This window comes from Cucumis melo, chromosome 4 (assembly GCF_025177605.1).
Source record: "Cucumis melo cultivar AY chromosome 4, USDA_Cmelo_AY_1.0, whole genome shotgun sequence".
Taxonomy (NCBI): Eukaryota; Viridiplantae; Streptophyta; class Magnoliopsida; order Cucurbitales; family Cucurbitaceae; genus Cucumis; species Cucumis melo.
Window position 1 is genome coordinate 15,359,849 of NC_066860.1, and position 21,646 is coordinate 15,381,494.

The 21,646-nt window shown below is 32.4% G+C and overlaps 3 protein-coding genes and 1 long non-coding RNA gene across 5 annotated transcripts; 2 read left to right on the forward strand and 2 right to left on the reverse strand.

Annotated features, from left to right (window-relative positions):
• Positions 1 to 170: 170 nt before the first annotated feature.
• On the reverse strand, positions 171 to 2,709 carry LOC103489936 (uncharacterized). 2 transcript variants are annotated; one of them, XM_051084349.1, is made up of 3 exons: positions 2,214 to 2,624; positions 519 to 1,070; positions 227 to 397 (listed from the first exon to the last, which is right to left on the reverse strand). In XM_051084349.1, exons 1-3 carry the CDS (start codon positions 2,476 to 2,478, stop codon positions 387 to 389), a joined length of 828 nt encoding a protein of 275 aa, XP_050940306.1. In that variant the 5' UTR covers positions 2,479 to 2,624; the 3' UTR covers positions 227 to 386. The 2 variants fall into 2 exon arrangements, with proteins under 2 accessions (XP_008447503.1, XP_050940306.1); XM_008449281.3 differs by having other exon boundaries at positions 171 to 1,070; positions 2,214 to 2,709.
• A 5,797-nt stretch (positions 2,710 to 8,506) lies between these two features.
• On the reverse strand, positions 8,507 to 12,028 carry LOC103489937 (uncharacterized). The gene is made up of 3 exons (XR_007820520.1): positions 11,361 to 12,028; positions 10,430 to 10,894; positions 8,507 to 9,837 (listed from the first exon to the last, which is right to left on the reverse strand). It is a non-coding gene; the product is annotated as an uncharacterized LOC103489937 (long non-coding RNA).
• A 474-nt stretch (positions 12,029 to 12,502) lies between these two features.
• LOC103489938 (mitochondrial arginine transporter BAC2-like) lies at positions 12,503 to 14,383 on the forward strand. Its single transcript, XM_008449283.3, has 2 exons — positions 12,503 to 13,167; positions 13,304 to 14,383. The coding sequence occupies exons 1-2, from the start codon at positions 12,934 to 12,936 to the stop codon at positions 13,997 to 13,999; spliced, it is 930 nt and encodes a 309-aa protein (XP_008447505.1). The 5' UTR covers positions 12,503 to 12,933; the 3' UTR covers positions 14,000 to 14,383.
• A 4,961-nt stretch (positions 14,384 to 19,344) lies between these two features.
• On the forward strand, positions 19,345 to 20,627 carry LOC103489939 (uncharacterized). Its single transcript, XM_008449284.3, has 2 exons — positions 19,345 to 19,452; positions 19,577 to 20,627. Exon 2 carries the CDS (start codon positions 19,762 to 19,764, stop codon positions 20,506 to 20,508), a length of 747 nt encoding a protein of 248 aa, XP_008447506.2. The 5' UTR covers positions 19,345 to 19,452; positions 19,577 to 19,761; the 3' UTR covers positions 20,509 to 20,627.
• The last annotated feature ends 1,019 nt before the right edge of the window (positions 20,628 to 21,646 follow it).

The following is a 21,646-nucleotide window of genomic DNA, read 5'->3' on the forward strand; positions in this document are numbered from 1 at the left end:
GTTCATCTCATCTATTAGTTGTCCATTTGACATTTTTGGAAACATTTTGAATGGTATATAGCAAACCAAATTAGCTAGTGTAATGTGTACAAAACACTTAGAAATAACAAGTGATCAAACCAAACATACGGAGTGTTTTATTCCTAACAAGTAACAATAAGCAATCCAAATAGATCCAAAGCTTTTAACATTTCAAATAATAATTAACAACAACTAAGATTGGGCATAGGCAGGCACACCAAAATGGTGCTTTTAAAATATGTATATATAGTTATGTTATGTACCTTTCTTCCAAAGAAAGAAATTAAGCATAATCAAAACAAACAAATTAAATAGATCATTCAAAATGGGCTTCATCTTCCAAGCTCCAAAGAACTGAAGATGGTTCAATCACGTACTATATCAAAACCAAAAGACAATAAATTAAAGCTACAGCAAACAGATGCCACAAATAACAACCACTGCATAAACACTAAAATCAATGAAAATCGCACGAAAAGCTTGATAAAAGACCAAACCTCTCTCCAAGACTTTCACAGCTGAGTCCCAATTACGTCCATCTTCCTTCATTTTCTCGATTTCTTCCTCTGCCACTCCACCGTCTTTCTGTCTTTCAGCCAACATTCTCGCCAAAACGATCGTTGCATCGGTAAGCAGTAGAATGTAGAGGGGTTTCGAGGCCACCACGCTTTCCGACCTCACCATGTTCCAAATTATGGAAAGCGGGTGATTGACGTGCGATAGAACCGACAAAGATGCGATGATTAGGGAACAGAAAACTCGTGTGGTTTGAGAAGCTAAAATGGAGGCATTTATTCGTTTTGAAGTGAAGAGTTTAGGCTTTGAAGGGTGTGTTTTTAAAAGTATCTTGTCATCAATGGAGGTAATTTTTTGAACCATTGATGAGGCAGATGGAGTTGATACTGTTTCAGTGTGTACTTCTCCTATGGGGTCGAGTTTTTTATGGTTGAATTGGAATCCAATGGCAGCAATTTTTTCTTCTCGGGCTTCACTCATGGACAAACGCTTCAGTAAAGGGGTAGCTTTTGCATCTTTAGGCTTGGGAATACCTGCAAATAAATGAAACTAAATTGGACTCTTTCCCATAAAACTAAAAATCAAACAGATTGTATGGTTTCAATATAATATATTGTCCAAACAGGGCTCCTCCTTAAAAAAAATGTTAGTTTAAGTGATATAAATTGTTCTCACTTTCCCATTTACATACCAACATTCAACTCATTTCATAACCAATAATGCAAGATAATTCTTAACACATATCTTTAGCCATCAATCCATAATCCCCATTCGTATTGTTACCACTTATGATCAAAAAAAAGATTTTCTCGTCAAAGAAATTAACCAACACAAACCATCTTACCGATTTCCTCGATAAAGAAAACGAACTATAAATCATGATAATCCAACACATTGTTAGAAAAGATTCAAACAAGAACCAATAACCAAAGATAGAGCTATTACATTGTTATCGGTTTGATCGAAGATAAGAAAGTAATGATTAATACCTTGTTTTTCAAAATTCCACAATTATCAAAAGATCTCTCAGATTATTGTTCTTCCCAACTTCAGAGATGCTCGAATATACATACATAAGAATATTAGCAATCCGAAACCTTAAGAATATTAGCACACACTTGCAACAAAATAACCTGATCTTTCCAACTACATTGAGATCATACGAAGCCTCTTCTTCTTAAGTCAAGCAAAGTAAACTGATTGGATATAACAATTTATACAGGACTCGCGCAAACTTATGTTTACGTAGTCCTCTCTAGAAAATCTCATCCAATTGTGAGCCTATCTCCATTATATGCTGGAGGATTATCATAATTTAAAAAAGTAAATATATAATCTTAATAATCATAGTTAGCATCCATTTTATGAAGCTCATCTAATGAAATCTCATGATGCCTCGATAATCATCAAATATACAACACGACTTGTGAGCAAGAGAATGTAGAGAGAAAGAATGGATCTCCAATGCATAAAACTAAACATAAAAAAGAAACGAATCAATGAAATTAAACCTAGGTTGTAAATCATAAAAATTGAAGGAAGGGGGCGGGCGGGGAAATGAAAACCTAAGAATGGAATAAATATCAGAAAATGAAAGAAATGTGATGAGAATAAAGAAGAAGAAGAAGAAGAAGAAGAAGAAGAAGAAGAAGAAGAAGAAGAATGAATGAATATACCTTGGGCGTTGGGAAAAGGAAGGGAATCAGGATTGTTGTGGTTGTGGAGGTCCTTGGAGAAAAAGGAAGGGGAGATTCCGGTGTGAGAATGGCCGCGTTGGTGAGTTTGATGGAAAAGAAAAGGGGAAGGTGAGGATGGAGAAGGGGGTGGGGATGGAGGGAGATTAGGTAAACGGCCGGTGATGAGAGCCATTCGATCCATTTCTCTGCTAATGATTCTTCGTCTTCGTTCGGTCCTGTTATCGGTCTTGGTGGGCATTTCCATTGTTGAGATCAAACGTTTAGGTTTGTTGTGATCTCTGGAACTCTCTCTCTCTCTCGTTTTTCTTTTATTTTCCTCCAACCTTCTCTGTATTGGGAGTGTTTTCAATTTGTCCGGTATTTCTGTTATATCAAACTCAGATTCAATGCCACACTTCTTTCTCTTTTTATTCTTTCTTTCTTTCTTTCTTTTTTTAATTATTATTATTATTTATTGAACAACACTTTCTTCCCCCCCCCCATTTTCTTCTTTTATTATCTCTCTCTATCTATCTATATATATATATTCTACTAATTGAGAAGCTTTGAAACGTTGGTTTTTATTTTTTGAAATTTGGCTAAGAATTCAATATTTTATTTAAGAAAGATGAAAGTCAATGTAAGAAATAGAGAGAAAATAGTAGCATTTTGAAACTTAAGGACTAAGTTAAATCAAACTCAAAATTTGGGGACGTTTAGCTACAGGATCATAGGAGAGTGGAGTGGATTCCACGTTTAGGGAAAGAATTATGAAAAACTTAGGATTAGGTTTTTTATAATCTTTCATTTCTCTCTTTTTCACTAACTCCTTCTCACTCTTTTGATATATTTCAAAATTAGAGCGTTAGGTGAATTAATAGATATAACTTTGTACTTGAATCGGTTCCCGCGGAAACCAATTCCCGTGGGGATTAAGAAGATTCTTAATTGGTTTTTAGAATTAAATATAATCTTCTTTTTTTTTCTTTAATCTAAAACAAATTCAAAGATGATAAATTTTATTATGATAAATAATCTTTAAATAAAAGTAGAAACCTTTTGGTTAGTTTGAACTAAAACTACAAAATTTTCCGAACTTCAAAATTTTCATTAAAAAAACAGTATAAACAGTAAAATTGTTTAAAATATTTTTAAATATATAAAAATTTCATATTTTATCGATAGACACGTATAGAAGTTTCTATTAATGTCACCAAATTCGAAACTTCGCTATATTTTATAAATGTTTTAGAGATCTTCCAGGAAAGAGAATACTGTTCATGAAATTTGAACTAAATTTATAATTTAACATTTTCTTAAAAAGAAATCATAATGCAGAGTTTCTGATTGATTTTGTTAGAGACAAAATTTGAGTTTAGGTATATTAGGTTAGCAACATGTTTTGAGTAGTGCAGATTCTGGCTGGAGACTATTGCTTAGATGTTACATATGTATATTGCATATATTTATTACTGGTTTACTTTCCTGTTCTTGTGAACATGTTGTGTTAGATGCAAACTGATAAACACCGCACTCCCCCCAAATATTTGAAGTATGCTGGTGTTAAAAAGGGTTTAAGAGTTTGTTGAAAGAAAAAAATAAATTGTCTTCTAGCCTAGGCTAGAGCGTGGTCGTTTTATTTATGTCACTGTAGGTGACAAAGCTCATACGGAAGGTAGTCTATGTCTCATTGCGTTAAGTGTAAATTTTAGTTTCACGATTATACAATAAAACTCTAACATTGTATGTAACAATAAGTGTCAAGATCTTTGAACCAGATGATTTTACAAATTAAATTTACTTAAAGAACAATATACCTTGATCTATGAATAATCTTCTTGAAGAATTGCGTTTCTTTTACTTGCCTCTCTTTAGAACTTAATAATAATATTATATTTAAAGTAAATCTAACATAAAGAGGATCTCATACTTAGCCTGAGAGAAGTTTTATGGGGACCCCATGTACGTTGTGTTGAGGAGGTCTCATCTCATATACAAGGTTTGAGAGAAGATTTATTTTGAAAGTGTGGAGAACCTAAAGTTGAAACTAAAAAAGTCAATTGTGTGAAGAGGTAGTTTATCAAATAAGTTTTTCGTTGTAATTGTTAACCTCTTTATATAGTGAAGTTTATTTCCATTGAACATGCAATCCCTCTCCTCTCCCCTGTTGTTGGTAGTGTCACACCCCACCTCGTAACACATCTTGACCAACACATTGTGGTGCACAAATGTGCGTGACTTGAGCAAGCCTGACCCTTCTGAGCGAAACACTAGAACGCTCAGCCTTAGCCTTTGAAGCTTTTAACCTTTAACACTTAATTTGGTCTTGATACTTAATTGCTAGGCAACAAACTTCATAATACAAGATAATAACACAAACTCTTATTAATAACTTAACATGTGAACGGTACATGTTACAAATTCTTCACAAATAAAAACTAAAACAAAGATTTTAAGCTCCCATTATCTGATACTGCCTTCTCAGAACCAAAACTAAACGTCGGTTGCTCCGCCTTTTTCTTTCTCAGCTTGGTCTTAATGCCTCAATTCTTGGGGAAGGGAAAACTTAAAACATAAATCAAATAATTAGTGAGTGCGGTTTTAGAAATCATTTTTGGGCATACAACAAGTATATACATTTTCATAAACAAGTTCTCAACACCTCATTAAAAAACATAGAATTTAAAGCACATTAGCTTTCCTTATTCCTTCCGCCAAGAACATGAACCATTCCCACACATAGACTATTATGATTTCTCATATCATCAGCATCCCATGGGAATTTCTCGGTTCACTTTCCGTTGCTCAGGCTGTTAACTCAATACACTCCTTTCAACACATTGGCCAACTTCTTACCGCCACATGTGGTCTTTCCACCATATGGTTGCCTTGACTCATTATGTGCACGTAATAGCTAGTTTAAGAATAACGCTAATGATTTACTCACACACATACAATCATCACATAGAAACTTTAGCTTAGAAACTTCCTTTTCAAATAAACAAGCTTTTAATAAACATCAAGAACATTACAACAAGCATTAAGTAATTTACAAACAACGCAAGACTTTGAAGGAATGCTTTAGATCACTGTTGTTTCTTTTAGAAAATTACTCACAGACTAAGTTTCCTTCTTTCGAATGCCTAATCCCCAAAATCCTTATCTTCTCGCCTAGTGCCCCTTCACAAGTCAACACTTAGTACTTTTCTTAGAAATTTCAAAGTAACAACACTTTCTTCAGATCCTTTAATCTTGTATATACTAATTCTAAGTCAAATTAGTCATTCCTTAAACTCTCTTTAGTTTGCCAGGTCCTACTTGAAGCTTTACATGTGTTGGTTTATTAACACTCAAAACCATGCTTTAATTTAAAACCAACACGTAAACAACTATCTAATCAAGATTAGGCATTTTCTTTGAATTTTCCCAACTCTTTTCCCTCGTCTTTCTTTTCTTGCATAACACAAAAATGACTACTTCCTCGCATTACAGAGTTTAAATACGTACTTCTTCATCGAGTCTCCTAGCTTCAACGAGAACTTTCAACACGCCTACTCTTCAAAACAATCCTTTTACAAAACCTCCAAATCAAAATGCGACTCTCAAAGATAATATTGCCAATACTTGTATTTTCACCATCTTTATTGTTATTGCTTGATATTTAGTTATTTTGTTTGTCAAACACTAATCTGTTTTATAGTGTTTAACATTTGTATTATGTGTTAAGATATACTTTATTTTTTTTGTTTATATTCTATTTTGGTCCCTAAATTTTGTTTCATGTTCTTTTTTGGTCCATGAAATTTAAAAAATGTGTGTGTTAGTCCATGAGCTTCTAAAAAGTACATATTTTAGTCCATGTTAAGATTTCGGTAACTCTCTCTCTGCAAGAATGTTAAAGTGGCTTCTATATTTAGATGACTAAGCTAAAGACTAGATGGTAAATTAATGTTTTATCGGAAAAACTCAAAAAGTAATTGTCTTCAAGATTTTAATCATCACGATTTTGTCACATTGTCATTCTACTTCACTTTCTCAACTCATATGCTGCAATTCATCTATACATACAAAAATAATCTTTCTTCTATTTATTTACTTGGGGGAGGGGGAGGGGGGAGGGGGGAGGGGGGAGGGGGTGGGGGATTGTGATTCCTCGTAGGAATATTTTTTTGCAATTTTGTAGAGTTTATTTTATACATGTGTTATACTTATTTTACTTTCTTGTTTATTTTACCTTGTCATAGATATTAACAACCAATATGTCAGTTTTATTTTATCTTTTTTTATTCTACTCAATATTGTTTTCATTTGCTTCAAGATTTCAATTTGAAAAACTAAATAAATAAGTAAAAGGGTGGGGAATGGATGTGAAAGATTTGAGTTTTGGAGGAAAAAGGAACAAAAATAGTTTTTAATTTGAACTTATTTGATTCAAACGTGTTGATTATGTTTCTTTGTTGGCATAAAATATTTATAGAATAAATTAGGAAGATTTCTAGGTTATTTATCAATTTAATTAACATGATCAATAACGTAAAGTCTAACCATTCAAATATAGAAGCTACATCATCATTCCGTTAAAGAGTTAACGGAAATCTAACAGTATGGATCAAAGTAAGCTTTTTTCAAAAGTATGAGTACTAAAATAAATGTTTTTAAAAGTTTGGCGACCAAAATAGAACATGATACAAAGTTTAAAAACCAAAATAAGATTTTAACCTTTATTTTTTCACCCCTAAATCATCCAAATTCAAAGAATAAAAAAACCAAACTAATTTCAATAACCAACAACATAATTTACAATATAAGACATGTTTGATAACATTCTCATTTCTTGTTTCACTACAAGAAAATGGGATCTTCCGACACAAAAAATCGTCGGAGATGTACGAAAGAGTGTCGGGAAAGGATCTCTCAATGCATAAATCCTCATCGAGATCGAGGTAGGCCGAAACACGTTGGGAGGTCATGGACATCTCTTGATGTCAAGAGAACCCTCTCTCTTGACGCCTATAGATGCGTCGAGAGTGAATAACAACTCCCGATGCCTTTATGGGTCAAGAATTGTTGTTTTTTTAATTATTATCTTCTTCTTTTTTTGGTAACTTGTAGTACCTTTTTTAGTTCGAAAGTTGTCAAAAAACTCCCAATGTCGTTATTAAGGTGTCACAAAAACCCCACTAACTCCCGATGTTGAAACCTAGTCGTCGAGAGAACCTTTTAATATCTTCTATGGTTCAATATCTCCCAACGCCACCACCAAAGCTTCAAGAATTCACCCATATCTCCTGACGCTTTTTTGGTGGCATTGAGATATATGGGAGAACTCCCAACACTTTGGTGGTGCCATTAGGAGTGTCGATATATCACCCAACGCATGACTTGAAGCTTCAAGAGTTTGTGTATATCCCAATACTTTGGGTTATGACATCGAAAGATATAGGGACACTCCTGACGGCACCAACAAAACATATTAAACACAAAGAAAGAAAAAAAATACCAAGGAATGTTAAACATCAAAATATGAAAAATTAATAAAGGAAGAAAACAATAAAACAAATCAATAAATAAAAAAAATCATCCAAGTTTGGAAATTTAATCCATGAATTTTAGGCCAAAAATGAATAGAAATATGTCTCCACCAATAAACCAAATAGAGATTTCAGAAGGTGAATAAAATAAAATCAAATAAATGAATGGAAATTGATTTTGAATGTCTATTACTAAAACATGAGAAACAGAAACAAAAATATTATCAAACATCTTCACAGTGAAATCCAATTTCACTGAATTATTCGAGAAGTCTAAAATTTAATAAATGTTAAAATGACGTAGATTATTTATTTATTTATTTATTTATTTATTTATTATTCTAAGAATAAAAATGATCAACTATGCACATTTAAGATTTCAAATTAAAGAAGATAGATATTTTAATCGGCTATAAGCTTGCATTATCATTATTATGTTTAAATATTGTGTACTCTTTTTATAAAATACAAAATCCAAAATCTTTGAAGTAGTAATCTAATTATCATAACCTATGAAAAAAGGAATCCAGGTATCATTCTTTGTCCCACTGTGGTTTCCACTAAATATTTTCCCTTTATGCAATTTCATTTTCTTTTATTTTAATTTTCTACTTCAGTTTTTGATATTATTTTGTGTTATGTTTTCAAATTATTTTACATTTTGATTTAGTATGCCAATTGTATACTAGCATTTAGTACCTACTACTTAAAAGTATAACATCTACATTTCAACTGTATATGAATACTAATTTAAAATAGATCTCAAATATATCATTACCTGTGTCAATACTACATCAAATACTAAGTATAAGCAGTTTACCAATACTCATTCAAAATTCATTTATAACATAACATTGAAATACAACTAACCTACATCATAATCAATTGATATATCAAATATAGTACACATTAATTTGGTTGATATACCAAAGATATTGATACAAATAGAATTAGGCAATTATTGACCATCAGGAAAAAGATGATGCAACCATCACAATTCACAAGCAACCAAGTTGGTAACAGATGCACTTTTGCTGCTACTTGCTCTTTTTTCTTTTTCCTTTTTCCTTTTCCTTTTTCTTTTTTTTTTTAAATCTTTGTATTAAAAAATAGATATTAAATAAAAAATATCAAAAGGTTCTCAAAAGAAAGTGATATATTATTAAAAAGAAGTTTTTTGTTTACTTCCTGGGTTCACAGTTTAAGAAAAATAAATTATCAAAACTGACGCATGTTAAAATATATTATAACATATATATATATAACACAGAGTCCATTTCCACCACCATATGTATTTAATATAATAATATTTTGCAATAAAACAAAATTGATTTTTAAAAATTAGAAAAATTATTTTAAATTTAATTTTTGTAGTATAAATAATCCAGTATTAGTCTTATTAAATCAATTTTTTTTGCTTTTTCAATGCAACAATTGTGAAGAAAATGAATTGAACCTTCCACCTATCGATTATAGCTGAGCTATAATTCAGCTCCACAAACTTAAACTAGTTTAAAAAGTCAAGTTGTACCAAATAATATATGAAATAACATAACAGGTTAGGAATATACACGTACCCTTGAAAGTTGAAAGCAGTCAGGTTCTTGAGCTGTAAAAAATTGACTCTTTGTGGCCGTAGTTCGCAATTAACACATGCAAGGTTGCAGCCATCGCTGTCTGTGCTGCTACTGTTATTAAAGTAGTATGCGGCCCACCAACAAGAAATGTTGAGCATCATTTGGATTCATATATTCAATACAGCTACAGATTTTTGGTGAACTTCATTGGAGTATGGAAGAGAGAGATGCCATTATCTTGACTTCAACCATGTTTCGATAGCCTATCTTTGTATCTTCTTTTGTCTTTTTCTTACCAAAACAATTCACTTTCCAATACCTCCTTATCACAATTCTCCCACTCTACTGCTGCATAAAGTTACTTTTTAGGCTTGGGATAATTGAAACATCCCCTCTTATCAGATTCTCTCTGCTGCTTAATTTACTCCTCGGCTTAGGGATAATTCATATGCCTCCTTATCAGAATCTCTGCCTTCCTCTCTCTCTCTGTCACTTTTCCTTAAAGTTACTCCTCAGCTGTGGGATGATTCAAATGACTGTCGACGTAAGTTCTACTACTAATACGTTATGGATGACCACGTCTAAATAAATCGATAAAAATATGAAAGTATGATTAATGAATTGAATATGAAAGTATGATTAATGAATACTCAAAATAATTGGAACTTACTGCTTATACAAACAAGATACATCTTTCTTTTTTTTGTTAACTAATCATAGAAACTTCATGGAAAAACGTACTTAGATTAGAATAATCGTATATTTGGTAACCTCATCTGAACGAAACAAAACATATTGAAAAGCCCGGTGTTGATTTTGAAGGATAGTCTTGATTCTTAAACGCATCAAGATAAGTAAGGATAATGTTTGTCACATTCCTAAGAGAATGTCGGGGACATTGATGTCGAATTCGAATTCCAAATCCTAGGCTTGTAATTCGAATTCCAAATCCTAGGCTTGAGGATTACAAGCTCACACAGTAACTTTTTGATTACATACAATTATTTATTGCAGCGACTCCACACCATTTTCAAATGATCCTCGCATGATAAACCGAATCCCCCCCCCCCCCCCCCCCATAATTCAATTTTGGAATGTGGCATCTTACCAGAATCTTCTCTAACTCTCTCCCCTACAATAATCCAAGAAGCATGTTACCAGAGTCTTCTCTCCATCGACAAAGGGTCTTAATCTGGTCCACAGCAACAAAGGGGCCCCTCTGCCCACACTTCCTTTTCTCTCACGTTGGATTCTTCATTATTGAATCCTTACAGTGGCCCCAGAGAGATTGGGTCGTAGGAAACTTTTGAGTGAGATCCCAACTGGGTTTTCATCACATGGATAACTAAATAGAGATTTTTGCTTGTTTAGGTCTATGGAAATCAAAAAAAATTCTCTGAAACTAGACTAGCCACAAATGATTGAACAGAAACGCATCTCATTTCATTCCAAGAAGTTTCATAGTCTTACCAATACCTAGGCACTTCCTTCAAATGCTGATGAACTCCATAGATGTTCTTTCACTTGCTACTGCTTATGAGAGAATTATATACCAGTTTCAGCTCTACTGTTCCTGCAGTTTCGATGAGATTCAATTTCGAGAGCTAAATTTAGATTTACCAAACAGACAACAATAACAAGTTACAACAGAGATTCATCCGTTTTCAATACTGATCATACAGAAGTAATTAGCCAAAACATCTCATTCTTTATTGAAGATTTGCTATTAAACGATGAGCAAAAAGAACACAAAACAAAATTGACAACCATTTAGCTTGTATCAAAAGAAGTAATGAAATCAATATCACTTAAATGTAGCTAATTCTGATAATTGAATCGTTATCACAAGGTAAACATGAAACATCGATGTACGGAAACTAATCTCGATGGTTCAACAGAGGAATTACAGTGTTTAGTCTAATTTCGTCACTCATATAGCAGATAACGATAGCAATTACAAGAACGAACAAAATAAATATAAAAAAAAAAAAAGTTAAAGAAAAAACTCAGAGAGAGAGAGAGAGAGAGAATGGGCTTACAATTGGAAAATCAAGAGGAGAATGGCGAGTCGTCTTTTCCTCTTCAAGGAGCAATAGGTGCAATAAAACTCTCCGAGCAGTGAATTGAAACGGTAACCGAAACAAAAGCCGTTGAGCAGTGATGACGGTGAGGCCGACGAAAGGTTTGACGACGGAAAGGAAATAGACAATACAGAAATCACAGAGCCTAGAAACGCCATTGTTAACATCTCAATTCTCAGGTCTCGTTCGTCGGAGGAGAAGAAGAAAGCAAACAGCCACGTCGGAACCGTACACCGATGAATGGAGGTGCCAAATCGGTTGGGAAGACGACAAACACGAATTAGAATCCGACGGTAGTAATTTTGAAAATGCAGATGCTATTGGATTCCTTGGACGATCACGATTCCCTTTCCCGCAGATCCAAAAAGGTGTAATAAGATTCCCTTTTTCTTGGACTCCTCCCTTTGGAGAAAATTTGAAAGGATATCTTCATCTTTCTTATCGGTTATCACAATAAAAGTGTTATTGGTTGAATTTTTTTTTTTGAAATATTTTTAACTAAAAGTATAGATTTGTTTTGTTTCATAGTACTAAAAATTTTCGTGTTTTTCTTTAATTTTCATTTTAGAAAAAAACATCGATGTATCCCATTAAAAAGAAAAAAAAAGACACAGATATTTGATACACTAATATGGAAAAACAAATGAATTTGAGGTTGAAAAGAAATAATAAGAAAGAATATGCTAAGAAAGAGAAAGGAAAAAAAAAAAAAAAAAAAAAAGGAACCGCCGTACTAGTCTGACGAGTTTTAAACAAGTGGAGGGAAAAGTTTGACGTGTAGTTCAACAACGCTGGGGGGGGGGCCCCACAAAGGCGGGTAAAATGGATACGGACACGGATCTGTCACGTGCTCATCCATTTTAGGGTTGGATTGGTGAGTGGCCAATACTCTACCATTCACTAATCTCCACGTGCCCCTTGTGTTTCTTATTATCAACTATTTCTTTTTCTGAGGATACCATAAAAACACAAATTACAAATTTATATCATAAATTATTTTTTTCTTTTTTCTTTTTTAAGATTTTCAATTAAACGAAAATGACAAATTGAGAAAATGGGCGTTTCTTCTGTTTTACCGTGATGCCATTTTATATTTTACGGCTGCAGTGAGGGGGTGAGATTATCAAACACGCAGCCGGTGGCTTTTTTTTTATTTCTTTTTTAAAAAAAGAATTTCTCTATCTTAATTTCTTTTTATAGAAAGAATATAATTTTATTTGTAAAGATTCCAATTTGCAGGAAGATATAGAGTCGTAGTCATAGGCATCGAGTTAAATCGGCGATTGTTTCTGTGGTTTCAACTATTCCCGGAAAAGAAAGAAAGAAAGAAAGAACCAAAAAGAAAATAAACTAAGAAAATTCATCAATTTCTTTCTTCTTCTTTCTAAATTCCCGGAAAAGGATAACCACCGAACCTCCCATTTCAAGACAAATCCAAGTCTCTTTCTTCCGTGCAAGCAACAAATTTCTCCCACCCATTTACCTTAATCTCTCGTCGGTTTTCCAATCATTCGTATTCAGCTTCCCAAAAATGGATTTCTGGCCGGAATTTCTCGCCAGCAGTTGGGGTAAAGAGTTCGTCGCCGGTGGAATCGGCGGTGTTGCCGGCATCGTCTCCGGTTACCCACTCGACACTCTTCGTATCCGCCAACAGCACTCCACCTCCGGCTCCGCCATCACCGTCCTCCGTAACATCATGTCCAACGGCGGCCCCGCCGCTCTCTACAGAGGAATGGGAGCTCCACTCGCTTCCGTCACTTTCCAGGTCCCAATTTCTTCGTCTCTTTTTCAAATCTTCACTTGGTTCGTGAAAAGATTCTAGAATATTCATACACCCAAAAAAAGTTACAAGAAACAAACCCCATTTGTTAATTAGTTCTTCTTTCACGTGAATGTTACAGAACGCCATTGTTTTTCAAACCAACGCCGTACTCTGCAGAGCGTTCGATCCATCGGCGACGGACAAACGTCCACCCTCGTACAAGGCGGTAGCATTAGGCGGATTCGGCACCGGAGCATTACAGAGCTTAATTTTAACACCGGTTGAGCTGGTGAAAATCCGTCTTCAATTACAGGATTTGGGTTCATCAAATCACGTAGATCTGAATTCATCTCGACACGGGCCGATGCAGGTTGCGAAGAACATTTTCAAAACCGAAGGCTACAAAGGGCTGTACAGAGGGTTAACAATCACAATGCTAAGAGACGCTCCATCCCATTGTTTTTACTTTTGGACATACGAATTCATGAGAGAAAAGCTTCATCCCGGTTGCCGGGAAACAGGGCAAGAGACATTGAGAACGATGTTAGTCGCCGGAGGACTGGCCGGCGTTGCGAGTTGGGTTTGTTGTTACCCATTAGATGTGATTAAAACTAGGCTTCAAGCTCAATCGAAATTCAAGTTTCAAAAGTACAGTGGGATTGTAGATTGTTTCTATAAGAGTGTGAAAGAAGAAGGGTATAGTGTTTTATGGCGTGGATTAGGAACCGCAATAGCTAGAGCTTTTGTGGTGAATGGAGCCATTTTTTCAGCTTATGAACTTAGTTTGAGGTGTTTGGCCAACAATGGAGGATTTCATGCTGAAAATACCATTTGAGATGGAAAGAAAATTGGGGGTTTTGGATTCCATCTACTCATTTACACTCAAACGAGTGGATGAAGAACTTGGTGAGAAGATTAAAATTGTTGGAATTTTTCTCGACCTTGTTGGATTATGTATGTATTCTGTAACTTGGTTGATTTGAGTTGCAGAAGAAAACAATGACGATGATGATGATGACGAAAAATGTTTGTGGGTTTATGAACAACATTATTGAATCAATGTATAGGATTTTAGTGTTGTTAGCTGCTGCAGGAAGAGAAATAGTGAAATCTGCTGTGTTTGTTTGGTTTTTGTTGAATAAGTATGAATTTTCGGACAAGACATTAGAAAAATTTGACTCTTGAATAGAAAAGCGCTTTTCTTTCTTTTTGTTTGGAACTATGAATACATTTCAATTGGTGAAATTGTTTTCTTAGTTTATGTACATTATTTGGATATTGTTTATTTTGGACAATTAATTTGATACTCACCAAATTTAGTTTTTCTCTTAATCAATGAGGTTGTCAACATAAACATATTGAATTTCTCTATCCACATATTAATAGTTTCATATTGGATGTTTTTTATATATGTGATGTCAAAGTAATAAGTAACCTCGTAAGTCGAACACTAAAAAAACAAATTAAGAGGTGAAATATTTATTTCTTAATTACTTACTTTTTATAGTTCTTTATTTAAAGAATTGTAATAGATCGAAAAAAGTAAAATTATTTATAAAATAGATCTCTAATTAATTAAATGGTCTAAAGAGATTGATCGATTTTGTTAAATTGTTTAAATTTTTTTATATTTTGTATTTTATTTTATGACTTTTTAATTGATTTTTTTTTTTTTTTTTTTTGCCATTTTTTAATATGTTTTATTTAAAACCTAACATTATAATAAAATTTTGTTACTAAATTTTTTGTTTAGAAATACACATATACATCTTTTTGGGGTAGGATCCAATCTTCTAGATAAAGCAATATGCATTAGTCATTTGTTATTATCTCAAAAAAAAAAAAAAGCATTTTTTATTGAACTAATTTATTATTTTACAATTTAAAATTATAATGCATTTGTAGAATTACATACGATAGACTTAGAATGCATGAAATTAGGTCAACGTGACATTAATTATTACATAATGCTTTATTATTTAGGAAAGTTCAAAAGAGACTTCTTACTCTCGTAAAGTTTGTTCGAAAAGAAAATAATATCTTATTTAAAAACAATACATTCGACTTATCGCCTCAATTTTTTAACAATAAACATTTTTCAATATAACATAATGAACAAATCGAAATATTGACAATATATAGCAAAATTTTCTACTTATCATTAAAAAAAATGATAGTTTAGTGATATTGATAGATATCAATAGAACAACGTCTATCATAATTTTTTTAATTATTAGTATTCAAAAACATCACGAGTTAAGATATACATATTTTTTACGTAAAACGTTCTATTATTTTAAAGCATCATAGTTGCTTTTTATCAGCACCATAGAATAATAATAAGTTGTGGATAATCTATTATACTAAAAAATGTTAAATAATAAAAGTGTGATAATCCATGAAGTCATATTATTGGAAATTGTTATAAATTTGGAAAGAGATCATCTTAACAATTATAGTCATGTATTTATCATTTTAGTTTATTCCATCTACAATTTTTATTTATATATCTATACACACAAATTAGTAACGATGTATTTGGAGCCAATCGTTCAATGGAATTCCTCTCTTTACATTTACGAAATAAATAGATTAAATAGGTTGGAAATATAGTTATATATTATAGACGTTGATATTTATGCACGTACAGGTTACTCGTTTTTATGTAACTCTTATTAAATTTCATATTGTAATCTATACGGTCAGTGTGGTAATGCTTTTAAAAGATAAAATACAATTGAGTTTAATTTTATTCCTTACATTTTTACCTTCTCTAGATTCTACATTTCTGTTTGTTTTGCTTCATATTGTTCTTTGTTTTATAACCATAAACCTTTAGTTTTTAGTACTTTCTAAAAGTTACATTTATTTTCTCATTTATAATTTCCATATTTTTTACATACACATTTTAATTTTTAGCCAAATTAATACATACATACATACATTGTTTTTAAAATCACAATAAAACACATGAACAAATGAAAGTGGTGTTTAAAGGTATGATGTTCAAAACCTAATTAGAAAAGAAAAAAAGAAGTTAGTAATTATTTTGAAAAGATAAAAGAAATTAAATAAGATTTGGGAAAAATGATAGAATCTCGTCTAATTGTTATCGAGATGTATGAGGAAAACTAAAACAATGATAAGTTAGAAAATTTTAATATTTTACAGAAATCTTGATAGTCGATCTCGCTTGAAATAGACTAAGAAAAACAGTTTTACGAATTTTAAAAAAATGGACTACTTATGAAAACGAAAACCAAGAGTGTGCTACTTTTGCCAATTTTCCTAATTCTTTTTTTCAATTTTCATAAAATGTTATTATTTGACACGTTAATAACATTAGGTAACAATTTATTATATTTGACATTCATAAAACGTCAACTTATAATTAAAGAATAAAAGTTGATTCGAAAATTTTTCGCAAAAAACTTTGCCATTTTTATACTTAAATTAAAGAATAAAAGTTGATTTGGAAATTTTCGACAAAAGGGTTCGTCTTTTTATACTTAAAAAAAGTTCATTACTAGATGTTTTTTTTTTTTAAACAGTCTAGTATTTAAAAATTGAAGTACAGTTTTTGTAGTAGTGGTAATAACTAAAGCGAACTTAATATTATTTATTAAGTTATAATTATTAAAAACAAAATAGATATGTAAATGAAAATTTAAATGATAAATTTAAAGCTTCAATCTTATTAATAATTTCATCTTCTTTTTTTGTTTTGGTTTTTTAGTACAATCGAGAGTTGAAATTTGAACTAACGACTTCTTAATTTTGTTCGTTTGAACATTGATGGAGCTAAGTTTTATTTTTACTTGTGTTATTGGTTAATGCACTAATCACTTCCATCTTTCCTAATCAGCTTAAAAGATGAAATTAGAGTGTAATTTCATGTTGAGGTTTGCATTTTAGAATGATTTAAACATTTTTCAAAAAAAGAAAGAATCGCTTTCTCTTGTGAGTCCTAATTGATATATTGTGATGGAGCTAATAAATGGATGGGCTTAGCTTCAGCCCACCAAGCCCATATCCACAAAGTTAGGTACATGCTCCCATTTTGTCAAAGTTAGTTACCACAACCATAGTTTATTTGTTTGTTTTGTTTTTGTTTTTTTTTTTTATTATTATTTTGTCAATTAATGGTTTAATATTTGTATCAAAGTAGGAGACCATGTGCTCAAACTCATATAATACTATTTTCTCTCGATCAATATTTACTTCCATTTGTTTGGACATCTCTATACTAACCTAACAAGTCCGTTTCATGGATTTAGGAACGGTAAAAAATGAGGTTAATAATAAGGGGTACTTGCAAAAAAGGCAAAACAAGTTATAATAATTAAGTTCATAACACACATTTATTATTTGCAAGGCAAAAACAAAGTCCAGCCACATATATAAGGTGTAAAATATCACAAATGTCTTTGTTACTTATACACATTTGATATATCTGATACATCTAATATCCCTTGGTACACATGATACTTCTTGATACGTTTGATATAAATTTGATACTTATAACCTTTGGACCTTGATACACTCGATGAACCATGATACGTTTTGATATATTCGATACCTTTTGATACACCTAATACTTCTTGTTGCACTTGATTTTTATTGATACATTCGATACTCTTTGATACACTTAAATGCTTCACTGATTAGTTTAATACACTTGATGCATTGCTAATAAACTTGTTATGCTTCATTGGTGCACACTCAACAAATTTGATACGCTTGATACACATGATGTACTGCAGATACACTTAGTTTTATTTACTGATACATTTGATATGCTTGAAGTCTTACTTATCAACTTAATATACTATTGATATACACTTGTCAACTTGATTGATATACCTGATAATGGTTCACTTTACTAATATGTTGATATACTTTAATAATATATTGCTTATATACTTTGGAATGATATATTGAATTATATCGTTCATATATTTAATAATACTGTAATAAACTGCATAAAATTTGAAAAAAAAATGAAAATCACATAGTAAGTATATCAAAAATGATACAAAGTAAAATAGAAAAAAAGCAACACAAAAAAATAAAACAAAATCATTTAAAATCAAATTTAACTCAAAATACACATGGAAGAAAGTAGAGAAAAATCACAAACGAAATTAAATTACTCTGAGCAACAACTATTATACTTCACACTGGAATTAGTATGCCATTGATATCCAAAAATCAAACGAAACAAATTGTTTTTATGATATAAGAAAGGATGATTAGGACCATAAAAGGGGAAGAAAGAATACATATGTTATTGAAGAAATAAATTGTTTTTCAGAAATAATGATTACGACCTTAAAAAGTGGGAGAAAAAATAAGAAATGATTAGTACATTAAAAAGGAGAAAAAAGAAAATAAGTTATTGAATGATAGCGTAAGAACAATAACAAATTTTATATAAAAATATTTTAAAATATAAAAATTTTGTCATATTTGTAAAATTCTAAAATAATGTATTATATTTGCTATAACATATTCTTAAAATGCTACCCATTATAATTTTCCAAATAACAATACATGGGTATTGGTTAGTATAAAAGATATACTATTGCGTTTGATTGACCACACAATCATCTTTCCTTTTATCCATTAGAAGACAATAATGGACGATACAACAAACATACACAAAAGTAGATTAAGCATTCATTAGGTTTCTAGAATACACAATCTAATAAATTCTACAAATAATTTGAAATTGGATTAAGATTTTGAAAGCTAAAGTTATGTCGTTCTTATAAGTATTTTTGCAAAGTCAATACATTAACTTGATAAGCGTTACCAAAAAGAAAGAAAGGTCAACTACAAATACTTGTAGATTTAATTAAAGAAAAAAACATCAGTATCAATTTGGACAGAGTCACATAAAATAAAGTTTATTTTTTTTAAAAAAAAATAATAATAAAAAAAAAGAATTGTTCAAAATCCTTAACATAGAAGCCATAAACAAAGAGATCTGAAGGGGAAAAAAAAAAGTCAGAAACAAAGCCAAAGGGCACCCCGTTTCCATAATATTTCATGGGTTGACTTTGACTTGCTGATCAAGAAAGAACGCCTTATGCCATGCTCCTCACTCCCTTTCCTTCTACAACTATATATATAATTATATATAGCTTCTACATTAAAAAAACATAAATGCTTTGTGTGAGCGTGTGAGCCTTCACGTGTGAACCGAAGAAGCACCCACACAATTTCTCATCTCATCCGCCCGCCAATCGCGAAGAGGGAAACAAAGGAAACCATTGCAGTTTTCTTGTAAGGTCACCCAGTTCGTAATTAAATTCAATTGCTTTTTTTTTTTTTTTTTTTTTTTCTCTTTTCTACTTTACTTAGACATTTTACAAAAGTGATTTTATTACAAAAAAAGTATTGGTTTCAGTTCAAAATTGGAAACTTCGTAGTCGTCTCCACCAAGCAACAACCTTCATAAATACCCACCCACCCCCACACGCGGTTATAGTTATTATACTTGCCCTTTCCCCCACCCCCTCTTCCTCATACTCACAAGAAACGAGTTCCCAATTTTTCATTTCCCACCTCCGAAACCCTAATTCTGTCGCCGACATGAACCTCACCCAACCCCAGCACATCGAAAGCGACCTCCAAGTCGAATCCTTGGCTTTCCACGACAAATTAAATCTTCACAACGGTGAACAAGATGAAGAAGATGAAGGTGATGAAGATTTCTCCTTTGTGTGCGTCAATCCTGATGCTTCCTCCCCAATCAGCGCCGACGATGCCTTCTATAACGGCCAGATCCGTCCCGTTTACCCACTCTTCGATCGAGACCTCCTCTTTGTAGACGAAACGCTTCCGCCGCCCTTGAGGAAGGTGTTCGTGGAAAAGCCTGATACTGATCTGGCATCCGTATCGGAGTCGGAGGGAGCTATTGAGGGCACCTACTGCGAGTGGTCTCCGGCAACGGCAGAGCTCGGGAAGAAGAGCAACTCCACTGGCTTCTCCAAGCTTTGGAGATTCCGGGACTTTATGACGGTGCACCGAAGCAGCAGTGATGGCAAAAACGCCTTCGTTTTCTTGAGCAATAACCATCCCTCCACCACCTCTAGGAGCAATAACAGTCCCTCCACCACCTGTAGTTCCAGTTCCCCCAATTCTTCCTCCAAAAACAGCAGCCCCCACAAGCAGCTTCCACCTCAAACATCATCCTCCCCCCATCAGACACACTATGTTAAAAGCAGAGCCCAGAAGAAGCAAGTCCACAAACACAAGTCCTATCTCCCCTACCGCCAGGATTTGGTTGGCTTCTTCACCACCGTCAATGGATTCACCAAAAATGTCCATCCTTTCTAATTCAGTATTCTTTTATTCTTCCCTTTCTTTATAATTTCTTGTAAATATCTCTACCCCCAACAACCCATAATTTTGGAATTACCAATGCAATACGATGCGATGCGACAGAACTTTAAATTCTTTTCTTTGTACATTCATTCTCCATTCTCTATTCTGTTGGTATGTATTGTGAACTTGTCTTAAAAAGAAATAGAGTAGTGAGTGATTTTATTGCATTATGAAATTTGAAATTTTGGAAGACAATTAGAGCAGAGAACATCAAAAGATGAGCAATAGTTTAGGGACTTGCCACTTGGATGTCTCACAAGCTTACAATTGAATGGTAAAACATGAAGTTGAGAAGTTATTGTGTTTGTGAAATGGGCATGAGGCTAAATTGTGGCGAAAATAGTAGAATACTTTTTTGGATCGATCGAGTTTGTTATCGATATTTTTTATTAATTTTGTAGAAAAGCCTAAAACGTTTTACGAAAATCCCCCAGGTCCCAAAAAATATTATTATATTAACTTTCTATATATCCTTTTCTTAATAAAACTTAAAATCTCGTTGACCAAGTCAACAAGTTTCTTAAAGTTTTTGGTTCCAATCCAACCTTTACCTTCCCTATTTTGGCAACAAAATCAAATCAAGGATATAATGACATAGAAGCTCATTGAACACTTTCTTAATGTCTGAACAATGACAAAAAAAACTTTCTTGAAAATATACAACAATCTAGGTGTGTTAACTTCTTTTTATGTTGGTTATCGTTTTAGCTAAATGGTAACAACATGTCAAATTGGCCAAAAGAAATTAAAAGTGCGGGTTTTGGTAACCAAAGTCTTCAAAACATAAAAACACACGCAAAGCATGTAGAATATCATTTACAACAAAAAACAAACAAAAAAAAATACATGTTTGTAAAGAATCTATTTACAATCTCGAGGCAAATTAGAGGATAACACTGTCAAGAATGAGATATTTTATTAAAGAATTCATGACATTTACACTGACATTATTCCACTGGATTAGTGTTTTTAATGCATTATATGCAACGCCTAAGGGCCATTGTTGGGATAAATATACCCCGAGTTATCACACATAATACATTAAAAATATTACTTCATCAAAATCTCCGGACTCAATCAATGGCTCTTG